The sequence below is a fragment of the Protomyctophum bolini genome (assembly GCF_963924005.1).
Source record: "Protomyctophum bolini genome assembly, chromosome: 14".
In the NCBI taxonomy this organism is placed as follows: domain Eukaryota; kingdom Metazoa; phylum Chordata; class Actinopteri; order Myctophiformes; family Myctophidae; genus Protomyctophum; species Protomyctophum bolini.
In genome coordinates this window covers 22,748,419-22,760,940 of record NC_137875.1, presented here as the reverse complement: position 1 = coordinate 22,760,940, position 12,522 = coordinate 22,748,419, and the positions used below count along the sequence as shown (strand labels likewise).

Below are 12,522 nucleotides of genomic sequence, written 5' to 3'. Positions count from 1 at the left end.
TATGCAGCTTGGTAAATTCAGGGAGCATCATTAACAGCGAAGCCGTCCGTGCCAGTATTCCATTAGTTGTAATAAATTGTTAAATCTATGACTGGAGTGTTCCTGACTGCATGAGTAGTGATGAATAGCCATGTTGAGTGCACTTCTTAAAGGCGATAGTTCTACTAGCCCTGCCTTTCCCATGTGCCCTTTCTCCTCCAGTGAAGTATAGTCCCAACATCGTCAACATACACGTCAAGCATCCCCCAGAAGCGTCGGTCCAGATCCACCAGGTCTCTCAGCTAGACCACAACAACAACAACCACAACAGAGGGCACCAGCCAGGCTCCTCCTCCTCCTCCAGCTACACCTACCACCACGTGGAGAGCAGCCAGAAGATCCAGCACCAGGGCCACAATGTGGTCTACCCCAGCCAGCATGGCTACCAGGTGCCCCAGTACCAGCCCGTCACCTCCAAGAGCCAGCTGGGCCGCTGCTTCCAGGAGACCACTGGAAGTCAGGTAAGCTGAGCAAGGAGCACCACCAACAAAACACACATTTCTGGGGGCACGGTGGCACAGTTGGTAGTGCTGTCGCCTCACAGCTAGAAGGTCCTGGGTTCAATTCCCGCTTGGGACACTGTGGTTGCTGTCGGCGTGTTTCCTCCTCCGCGTCATCAGTGCCCATACCCGAAGGCGGGGTTGGCGAAAGGGCCTTTCTGTGTGGAGTTTGCATGTTCTCCCCGTGCCCCCTAGGGTAGGTACCCTCACAAAAACACATGCAGTAATCCTGGTCTCTAAACTGCCTCCCCCTGGCCAGCCGGGGCGCCTGATGGAGGGGAAAGGAACTGGTTGGAATAACGTGTTCCTTCCACCCGCTACGTCCAACCAGGGAAACTCCCCACTGTCAGGTGTAAAGGAGCAACTTGGACACTCAGGGATGAAGGAAGCATGAGTTCAAGTACGTTGCTCTCCCCATGTCCCATGACCAGGATCACATTAGATAATTGACACAGGGGTGAAAAATGGGTTACAAAATCATGGGATAAAAAATATTAAAAAAACAACAACACACGTTTTGCCTTTTCCCTGTTTTTGACCCCGCCTGTTTTTGACCCCCACCACCCAATTTAAGGGAGAGAGAGCACCACACTCTGCTATTTTGAGTTTTCTATTATTCTGACTTTTCTAAGAAGAAAAACTTGAAGAAACTACAGTTACATAATGCATTTACATAAGCATTGCCACACTGACACACTAATGGCAATAACACAATCTGAATCAAGCTGAGGCAATTTGATGAGTTGAAATCAGTTTTTGAAATGTTCAGCCCTAAATGAGTTACCTGGCACCCTACCGTGATCAATTATCTTTCAACAGTAACAAAACGAAAAAGGCAACCACTACTGTAGATGCATGTGTGCATAGTTATTCCTTTCTTTTGAGGTGTCTGGTTGTGAGTTTCATCCCCAGTTTGTTTCTGTGTTCAACTAAATTAACCATTATTGTTGGTCAGAGAGATGTTTTTTGGTCAGTCAGACCAGTCTGAAGCTATTTTATTCAGGATTATACCCTCGTCTAAAAGGACAGCCAAACACTCAGACAGTGCCATCACCCATTTAAATCATTCCAACCGGACGCATTTCAGTACATCTCGTCTGTCTAAGCGGCTTATATCAAGAAAGTACAGATCTTTATCTGAATAACTTGCCAGGTTTTTAGCTATACTGGTGTGTTGTTCACTTATCTGCTTCGGAGCGCTGTTCAATTTGGTTTGCATTCTGCAGTCAAATTGGTGTTGTAAAGATAAGAGACTTATCAGTGGGATGGTTGGAAAGGGAAAAAAGATGCACGTTCTTATCTCAGTGTGCCCATCTGTTTCGCACTGGATGAATCATGAGGTGTGTGTGTGTGTGTGTGTGTGTGTGTGTGTGTGTGTGTGTGTGTGTGTGTGTGTGTGTGTGTGTGTGTGTGTGTGTGTGTGTGTGTGTGTGTGTGTGTGTGTGTGTGTGTGTGTGTGTGTGTGTGTGTACAGTCTGTCAGACTGTTTCAACACAACACAGATTACTTACTTTAATAACACTGATTTTTCCATTATCTCTTCCAATCTATCTTCTCCCTTCTTTCACGCTTTCCACATCTTTCTTTTCAATCCCACTACCTATATCCCCCTCTTTCTTCATCTATTCTCCCTCATCTGCAATTTCCATCCCTTACCTTTTAATCTCTCTCTCTCTCTCTCTCTCTCTCTCTCTCTCTCTCTCTCTCTCTGACTGTGTGTTGTGTGTATCAGTGTGGGAAGGCTCTCCCAGGACTCAGTAAACAGGAGGACTGCTGTGCGTCCATCGGGACCTCCTGGGGTTTCCACAAATGCCAGAAATGTCCCAAGAATCCATGTAAGTACCCACATGTTTACTACAGTTTTTGCTAGCCCCTCCTATATTCAGCTATAGTGTAGATTCTTGTCCTAACACAAACATTAAAGGCCATTGACAATGAATGGAGAATTTACATCATACCTGTATGTACTGTATGTAGTCGAGCAAATCTGTATTTTTGTCCTATGATGATGATGTACGAGTACGATGATAAGAGCGCCCCTCACTTAATTTTTGAGGGGAGCTAGCCCCTCCTATATACAGTTAGCCCCTCCTATATACAGCTAGCCCCTCCTATATACAGCTAGCCCCTCCTATATACAGCTAGCCCCTCCTATATACAGCTAGCCCCTCCTATATACAGTTAGCCCCTCCTATATACAGCTAGCCCCTCCTATATACAGTTAGCCCCTCCTATATACAGCTAGCCCCTCCTATATACAGTTAGCCCCTCCTATATACAGCTTTTGCCAAATATGTAAATCTTGTCCCTACACGTCTCATATTTGCCATTGACAATGAAAGGAGAAATTAAATATGATGTAAATTTGACCATGGTGGTCTGCTGGGCCTGCAATATGAGTACTTTTACTTTTAGTACTTTAAGTACATTTTGATGCCGATACTTTTGTACTTTTACTCAAGTACATTTTCAATTCCATACTTTCACTTGTAACGGAGTAGTTCTAAATTGCAGTATTGGTACTTTTACTTAAGTAAAACAATTGAGTACTTTTTCCACCACTGTATGCCTATCCGTTGGCCAGGTATAGTAGTGACTCATCACAGCCAAAATGGCGCACCCACCGAATTTGCATACCAAAGGTGCGAGGTTTGCAAGCCCTATTGTCAAAGGTCAAAGTGGAAAAGTTGTTCCTCTTGAGGAGATGCATAATTCTATGTAATGAAGTTCTATCGCTGTAGGTCAAATGGTTCATGAGCTATGCCAGTTCAAAGTTAGCATTTTTCAATTCAGTGCTATAGCGCCACCCTTTGACCAATGGTTGTTTTGCTCTGTTTCTTGGCCGTTTGGCATAGCCCTCTATCTTATTGCTAAGGTTTGTAAAAAACTAACAATAAAAAAGAAAAGAAAATAATGGCGGAAGAAGAAGAAAGACAAAAGGAGGCCTACGCACTGCATGCTTGCCAATGTGAGCTTGTAGATCAGCTATTTTCAAAATCTCAAGTGGTTAATGTATGTTTACTAGTAATACAAATCTAAATCAAAAAAGCAACTAGTTTAAGTTTTCAAATGATCATAGTGGAGTAATAGTACAATATTTTCCTCAGATGTAGTGGAGTAGAAGTAAAAGTATTGAAAATTGGAAATACTCTAAATACACTAAAGTAAAAGAAAATACCAAAATGTTTTACAGAAGTACTTAGGTACTTTACAGTGTAAAGTACCTAAGTACTTCTGTAAAACACCACTGGTTCTGGGTCTAGTTTATGAGAAATATATTTCTCACATTATTTTTTTAGCCTGGTCCAAGAATGGGGCGAGTCCTGAGGCAGAGGCGTTTGGCACATTTGAACAGTTTTAAAGGTGTGTGTGTGTGTGTGTGTGTGTGGGGGGGGGGGGTGTTCAGTGAGAAAATGACATGTGGTGGCAAAGAGGACATTAGAGGAAGGGAATGGGCAGTGCATGGATGGAGGAAACAGTGAGTCCAGTGAAACACACACATGAGTGTCTGTGCTGACTCACATGGCAAACAGAGCCGACTCCGGTGCTTCCTCGGTCCCGTCTTGTTTTCCAGAAACAATCCCATTCCTCTTAAAACATGGATCTGTGCGTATTACTGACTCACCTAACAACATTCTTTCTAAAGAATCTCACTTTTCGGTGGTTCCCGAACTAGTCACTATGCTTTCTTTTGTTTCTCACAGCCAGGCATTACAACACAACGCCGTGTTTTGTCCATATTTGGATGAAATGCAACAGAGGCAGTCTCCCCGATCCAGACATATCAGCTTCATCTCTCCCACTCACTTGTTTAAAGTTTGGAAACGCTGATACGCTGCAATGCTAACAAATGTCTGACAATTGTGGGGAGCCAGCCTCAGGCAGAAACAAACTATACACAGAAGCTTTAAAGTAATCGGAATTGACATTTCATTCCACTTCATGGACTCTTGTGCTTGACGTAGGAAAGCATAAAGGCATGCAAGAAAAATGTAGCTCAGTGACATTCATTGAAATGAAATGACAGATATCGCAAGCCATATTTGGCACCGCAGTGTAACTACAATATATCGGCATTGCTCCAGTGAGCTCTTAGAACGCCGTTGTTCAGAGTCACAATGACATGTGAGTGACAGTGGGGGAACCTCACCGTGTCTCCCAGCACGAGTTCTCCATGACACACTAGTAAGACTAATATACAATGTCCCTACATTCCAACGGCAATATATTCAGAGTGACAACATTGTCATCACTGTCATCCTGTCTGTAAGAGATACACCACCACAGTATTTCAAGGATATAATTGTAAGCTGTGAAATCCTAGCGTGTTGATTTAACTGTGTGTCCATTTTTACTCTCGTAGATTTAAATGAACACTCAGGACTTTTACTGTGTTAAAGCATTATCGTTATAACCTCTATAAAACAAATAGACAAATATTGCAGATTTACAAGCTTTACAAAATGCACGGGTCGCAACAAGATTTGGTGTAGAGATTAATGTGAAGTGAGGGGCGCTCCTAACATCGTACATCATCATGGCGTAACATGTGGATTTGCTCGTCCACATACGTACTTTCTCCATTCATTTTCAGTGGGAATTTAATGTTTGTGTAGGCCAAAAATAGCCGATTTGCTCATTCACATATGACGTAAATTCTCCATTCATTGTCAATAGGATTGAAATGTTTGGGTAAGACGAAAATCTACACTAATAGCTGAATATGGGTCAAAATACAGTTAAGTTGTAACTCAGGTCCCTTTACTAAGAGTAGAGTGTTTGAGTGGTTAAAGTGCACCGACGCTGTGCATCAGCTGGCAGCAGGCAGAATAAAGCAGCCGAGTCACTGCGAGTGAAGAACATTACACCGCCCTTGTGTTTATCTGGGTATAAAAAGACGGGCGACGTTCACCCTGGGGTTTATTTCCGGAGGGGGGGGGGGGGGTGGGCACTAAATGCCTCTGTGGCATTCGGTGTGCCCCCCGTCCCACCACCACCCCCTCACTCCTTGCTTCCTGCCCCCTTGTGGCTTATTTTAGAGAGGTTGTTAGCCAGAGTAGGCAGGAGAGAGGGGAAGTAGATTAGGAACTTGGCTGAAGCTCCGTTCCATGTGCAGTAGCTGGTAGACGTCCCAAACTCCCGGCTCCCTTTTATAGAAAATTGAAATTTCTCCCAAAAGCCAAAGTTATGGGACTTAGAGCATGAGAAGACGCACGTACCATTGAGTGTGTGTGGGCTTGCGTCCGTCCTGACAATTGTGTATTTGCATGTTTGCGAGGGTTCCCTTTAAACTCAGACGTGGGAGGCAGTTGCGTGTTAGGGCGGGGGGTATACTAGTTTCACTTGAATGACTTCAGAGGAAGTAAATAAAAAGCTAATTTGTCCCAGAGAACTATCCCTTCCTCCGCCTCTCAGACAGATATCAAAGCACCATTAGCACAGAGAGCTCTCCACAAATAGATTAAAGCCTTTCATTTGATCGCTATCATATAATAGCAAAGCAGCTTATTTGGTTCTGGACTCTGCGGGGCCTCCCTCGTCTATATCAACTCTCTTTGATTCACATCGTATTACAGTTGAAAACGCTTTACCTTGGATGACTCTGTTTAGCTATCGGTCCCCTCTTGTTGCTTAGGAGTAGGTGAAAATGTTAGGGTTTATATAACTGTGTCAAACTGAAACAACAACCCCCGATCACTGAACCACACAAAACAGTATAGAAAGAGAGAGTTATTCTCCTGGCCTCTCCATTGCCAAGTCTATATTATTTCTTAACAGACCAAACAGAGAGGACTGTGGTTCCCAGTGTTCCCCCTCCCTCTGTTTCGTCCCCAGGAATGGCAGGGGCGTAGGGTTAGACATGCCATGAACCACCTCATTGTGCCCTGGAGACACTTGTAGCTGGTATATAAATTGGGCTTTACCCGCAAACAAACATGGCCTTGTTGTTCTCCTGTTGAGTAAGTTAACAATCTCCTTGCAGGTATTTGGGTACCACCTCGCCACTGGGTGCCTTTGTCCGCCACTAGCCTCTTACAAGTCTAGAGCCACTTAGCCGCACAAGGAGAGTTTGGAGTTTGACTTTTCCAGCCCGTGTCACTCCTCTCAGCTTAAAAGTGGGTGGCTTTATTCTGAGCCAGGGGTAACACAGGAAATGTGATTTCAATACCTTTCAGGAACCTGTCCTCAGGCTGCCTCTGCCTCTGTCATATTCTCTTTACCTTTCTCCCCATGTCATCATGCTATGTGTCTTCTCTCCCTCTCCCTCTCTCTCTCTCTCTCTCCCTCCCTCTCTCTCTCTCTCTCTCTCTCTCTCTCTCTCTCTCTCTCTCTCCGTCTCTTGTTCTCTCCCTTGCACACGCTGTCTGTGGCTGTTGTTTACTATCTAGCTCTGAATGCTTGTATCTCTCTCTCTCTGCCTCTGTCTCATTCTGGTGTTGTTCTATCTACTGTATCTAAGCCCCCTCCCTCTCTATCTTAGCTCTCTCGTCGCCCCTCTCCCTCTATCTCACCCCCCCCACGGTCCCACCCCCCTGCCCTTCACTCGCTTTCTCTCTTTCAAACTCAACCAGAGAACTTGTCAACCAGATGTTGGCTGCATTCTGTGGCATTTTACCATGCAAGTAATTAGTGTCAACCTTTCCCAAGATGAAGCGGCATGAATATATGATGTTTGGCATTTGGAAGTAGCAGGGAGGGGGATGGAGGGGACGATGTCTTACACCTGTTTTGCCCTGGAAGTTCAATGACCAGAGGGAATGACAATCTATTTAAAGGCTGCATCAATCTGATCATTTCATTCTAATGTGATCTGCTAGGACCTGGCTGCATCAATCTGATAATTTCATTATAATGTGATCTGCTAGGACCTAGCTGCATCAATCTGATCATTTCAGTCTAATGTGATCTGCTAGGACCTGGCTGCATCAATCTGATCATTTCATTCTAATGTGATCTGCTAGGACCTGGCTGCATCAATCTGATAATTTCATTATAATGTGATCTGCTAGGACCTAGCTGCATCAATCTGATCATTTCAGTCTAATGTGATCTGCTAGGACCTGGCTGCATCAATCTGATCATTTCATTCTAATGTGATCTGCTAGGACCTGGCTGCATCAATCTGATCATTTCATTGATTTGATTGGTTGTGCTTCCGAGACTGAGCACTGACCAAACCACCAGATGCAAATGAGGATTTTTTTATACTTTATTTTTTTTTACTGTATATGGTGAATATTTCCATTTGGCCAAAATCTAATTTCCCTTCGGCATGAGCAGTGATGCTATGCTATTTACCAGAACATGAGCAGTGATGCTATGCTAGTCACCAGAACAGCTAGCTGGTAATATGCTGAGGTATTGCTCTCGAAAGCAACGCCATGAATTAGTGATTGGAGATCAAAGTGGGGCAAAGGCTACATACAACACCCTGTCATTTGTGATAAACCAGAGTAACAACCACCTTACCTTCTCTCGCTGTGCAGTTAGCCTTCACATCACAATGACAATAGATTATATTTTGTTTGGTTGTGTGAACGTGAAGAAACATGCACTTATGCCTGTGCACATGTAGGCCTACTTGTAAAATGTATGATATCTGAGCGAGGGTATATGCTGTTTTTTAAATTACACAGATTATTTCCCGGTCTTAATTAATAGCCGTCTGTTGTCTGCGATTGACGTATATATACGTTTTATATCACTTTATGTGGATCTGAAACAACTTTTTGCCCTGAATGGAACACGCTCGTGCATGCGTAGACTACTATAATTAGGATCTTCTTTGGCTCTCTCGAAAACTATGTCGCTGTCCATTGTGCTGATCAGACATCCGAGGTTCGGATCTGATTTCTGAATTTTCATCACGATTGAAATATAAACGTTTCTCGAGAAAGATAGCTAGTGTGAGCTAACGCTAGCATTAGCCTTTTCTTACAATGGAGGTCTTCAAGCCTCCTCGGAAGTACTTGAGTTGTAATCTCCCCAATTCCGGCCCCGCGCAAGCTATTTACCACTTGTGGCCACACGGCCGCAGTCTAAGTGTTAACATGTAACGTATTTTTCTCCTTGTCTCTACAATTTTCTATCAACATATCTCATTCTATCTCATATTATTTCAATCAATCTCTTCAATATTCTCTTTAGCCATCCCGCTGATCGACTGCCCCCAGGGCTACAAGCGCATCAACAACTCTCATTGCCAAGGTAAGAGTACAGCACCTCACACACACACGCACGCACACACACACACACACACACGCGCACACACACACACACACACACACACACACACACACACACGCGCACACACACGTACACACACTCCATGCCACATCGTTCAACACCGCTCCTGCTGCACCGGCATTGTTTACTTTATGTGTGACTCCCACAGAGGGCGAGGGAAGAAAGTACATTGTTTTCTCAGTGGCATCAGCTGAGAGAAATGAGGCTCAAACAAGTCATTTGTCACCATGCGCGCATACAGAAACCCTGCAACAGAGAGAGAGAGAGACCATGCGCGCATACAGAAACCCTGCAACAGAGAGAGAGAGAGACCATGCGCGCATACAGAAACCCTGCAACAGAGAGAGAGAGAGAGAGAAAACATTTTGAATAAAGGGGAATACTAGCAAAAAGTCATGGAGATGAAATGCGTATGTCTTTTTGACAAGGAGATCATTATCTCTCTCTCTCTCTCTCTCTCTCTCCCCTCTCCCCAGCGTGCTTGTTTTCACACATGTGGTCCCTGCGTTCGACACACTCTCTCTCTTTGCGCTTTGTGGGCTGTACCTGCAGAGAGTGCCATCTGGTGGTGCTACACCCGTTCTTTCTTTCTTTCTTTCTTGCCTTAATTTCTTAGTTTATTTCATCCTTAATTTCTTCTCGTCACTTATCAGATATTTGATGTATTCAGAGAGGCAGGGTTTGAGGTGTGAGAGAAGCCACTGCCATAGTTTATACATCTCCCTATAGGGAGGACCCCAACAGGTCTGTAACTCTGAGAGTGTACAACCGGAACTATTTGTACACTCTCAGAGTTATGGTGGTTATGTGAACAGCTCTGACAGTGTGATAAAAACGGTTCCAGAAACGGTTCAGAATGTGATGGAACCGATTCCTTGGTCCTCAATGTTTGATCCTGTTCCTCCGGTTCCCAAGCCTAGGCACATGGTGGCTGAAGTAAACAAGACAGGGTCTACCAACAGCGTGGTTTCCATGTAGATGTCTGACTGTGTGTGATAGTTTATAAATCTCCCTCACCAGTATCACATGTGGATGTGATCACAGTGGACGGTTGGACAGCTCTTGAGAGAATCAGGCCTGCTCTCGACAAGTGGCTTTTGAACCTGTCCTCACCCTGTCAGTCATAATTATCCTCAAGAAAAGAGTGAAGATGAGGATTTTGGAGGTGTGTGTGTGTGTGTGTGTGTGTGTGTGTGTGTGTGTGTGTGTGTGTGTGTGTGTGTGTGTGTGTGTGTGTGTGGGGCGTGTGTGTGTGCGTGTGTGTGTGCGTGTGCGTGTGTGTGTGTGTGCATCCTCTATATGCCTACGTGTCCATGATCAGAACAAATCCATTCTCCACATGGCATTCAGACAGATGACAGTGAGATGATATTAATCTAAAAGACGGACCTTCCCCGCATGAATCAATGCAGCTCTGATAAAAAAAAGTATCGGATATCTATTTTACCTCTGCAGGCGAGTGTGCAATTGTTCTTTCTTTTTTTTTATAACCCTGCAGTGCATGGCAATTCATCAGTAAGGGCTTTTATCATTGACGAGTTTTAATATAGCATTTGGTCGTGTGGTGAACTGTACAAATTAACTTCTTTCTCATATGTGAAAGTAACTGTAACATCAGTTAACTTATTAACATTCTGACATTTAACAAGGAGTGAAGCAATGCGTGCCAAGTTGGCAAGTTTAGTTTATAATTATATACATATAACTTGCGCTGTTTGCTTGAAGATCTGTCCGTTCAGAGACCCGCCTGTCAAAATGAACTGCTCTACAAGCTCATCGCGGTTCACTGTTGTATAACTTGATCTGTACAGGCTATGATGACATATTTCGATATTTCCTGTTGCCTTATATGGTGTGGTGTGGATGTTCCATCAAACCAGGCGACACCAGGGGAATCGCTTGGGAAAAATGCGCAAAGGGTACACCCGGCGATCCGCACAAATGAAGTGATTACACCAGCTTCCCTGAATAACACGGGACCTAATCGTAGCTTGAGAGGACGGATAAATACGATATCATTACGCATCTCCTTTACACCTGTGCGTACATTTTGGTTGTGAATGAGGACCTACGTATGTGCCAAAGAAGCTTAGTCACATGGTGGCTGAAGTAAGCAAGACGGGGTCTACCAACAGTCTGTAACGTAATACGTTCGCCAAGGATTCAGCTCCATCCCAACCGCCATTGACTTTCACTTTATGATATAAAAGTTAAATATGATCAATAATATAAAACATGTGGGGAAAGAAATGAGCGGACGTACTGCCTTGGCCTACTGGCAGCGTGAAATTAAATTTGGCGCCGAGAGCGGTTTGTGATTTGCCCCAGACAAACACACAGACTCACAGACAGACCCACACAGACAGACCTATTTCTAGACGGTTCAGCTCCTTCAGAGCCACGCCGTAAAAACATTGGTCTCCGCAGCGACCACACTGACGTAAGCTTTGCGGCTCCTGACAGCACCAACAGAGGGTCCAGGTTTCACTGTCACCACTGGTTGTTTTGGCGTGGCGCGGTGCCACGGCACCCTGGTGGTTGCCAGGCCTGCGGCTAGCGGGGAGAGGGCTCTGAAAGGAGAGCCGAGACCTGCTGCTGCCGAGTCGTCGGAGCGCTGCCAGTGTGTGTGCGTGTGTGTGTGTGTGTGTGTGTGTGTGAAGCAGAGTCCCATACTTGGCTCTCCCTCTTGAGGTGCCGTGTCTCGCTGTAATCCACAACAACTCTTCTTCTTCTTCTTCTTCTTCTTCTCATTTCGTTACTACAATTCCCTCCATTCCTATTGTCTTCTGCCCACATACCTTGTATCTCTGTTCTACTTGGGTTGCAGCTACTGTAGGTGTGTGTGTGTGTGTGTGTGTGTGTGTGTGCGTGTGTGTGTGTGTGTGTGTGTGTGTGTGTGTGTGTGTTTACTCACCACCAGATGTGGTGCCACTGTGTCTGGGAGCAGTATGAGGGAGTGCATCAAAGTGGAGGATTGCTCTAGCTTTTACAAAGCTAGCGTGTGTGCAATACACACATACAGACAGTCTGTGCCTGCGCGTGTTCCTCTGCATACGGTGTCCGCGTGTGCTTGGGTGCTCGTTCCGTGCATGCGTGTGCATGTAGGCACATGCACAACACGGCCTGTGCACGTCTTCTCCCGGTCGCCAGCTTGTCCATGTCGCGGGCCTGTCGGTGTGTGCTGTTCTGTCCGCACGGTACGCGTATGTAGGTGTTGCACGCATAATTAAACAGATGTGAGATAATGTGTCAGTGAGTTGATGGAGTTCACCTGATGCTCTGTGTGTAGTGCCAGGTCCCTGGCACACTGCCCGGCTCTTCAGAGGGCACTGATTTCACATAGTTTACAGGTGCATCCTACAGCACTGGTTCCCAAACACTGGGTCGGGACCCATTTGTGCGTCGCGGACACATTTCTATGGGTCCCTTTATTTTTTGTTTCCTACATTTTGTGTGGTTTTTCTTGTTTTTTTTAAACAGATTTTTTCTTTCAGTAATTTCATGAAGAAAAATCGAAGAAATTCCATAAATTAGCAAACAAATGTTTAAGAAGTAGTGAAAATACAATACAATACAATCTCACATTGCGGTGTGAAGCGACACGTTGTGAACTTGTAGATCTGCTATTTTCACTAGACCCAAAATTCCTTTTTTGGATTTGGGAACCACTGTCTTGCTAAAGTATACATAGAATCTTTTGGCGTGGGCCATGCTTTACCAAGAAGTGGTTGATGTA

The 12,522-nt window shown here is 44.8% G+C and overlaps 2 protein-coding genes across 6 annotated transcripts in view; one reads left to right on the top strand and one right to left on the bottom strand.

Annotated features, from left to right (window-relative positions):
• Nucleotides 1-12,522, bottom strand: part of LOC308327786 (long-chain fatty acid transport protein 2-like) — a 512,892-nt gene that overhangs the window by 168,024 nt on the left and 332,346 nt on the right. The gene's annotated exons all lie outside the window — the stretch shown is intronic.
• ltbp1 (latent transforming growth factor beta binding protein 1) overlaps nt 1-12,522 on the top strand; it is a 150,677-nt gene that overhangs the window by 64,172 nt on the left and 73,983 nt on the right. For all 5 annotated transcript variants that reach the window (XM_080782388.1, XM_080782387.1, XM_080782389.1 and 2 more), the window contains exons 7-9: nt 202-500; nt 2,272-2,374; nt 8,688-8,747. In XM_080782388.1, coding sequence (XP_080638514.1) covers nt 202-500; nt 2,272-2,374; nt 8,688-8,747 — 462 coding nt within the window. The remainder of the gene's footprint in view (nt 1-201; nt 501-2,271; nt 2,375-8,687; nt 8,748-12,522) is intronic.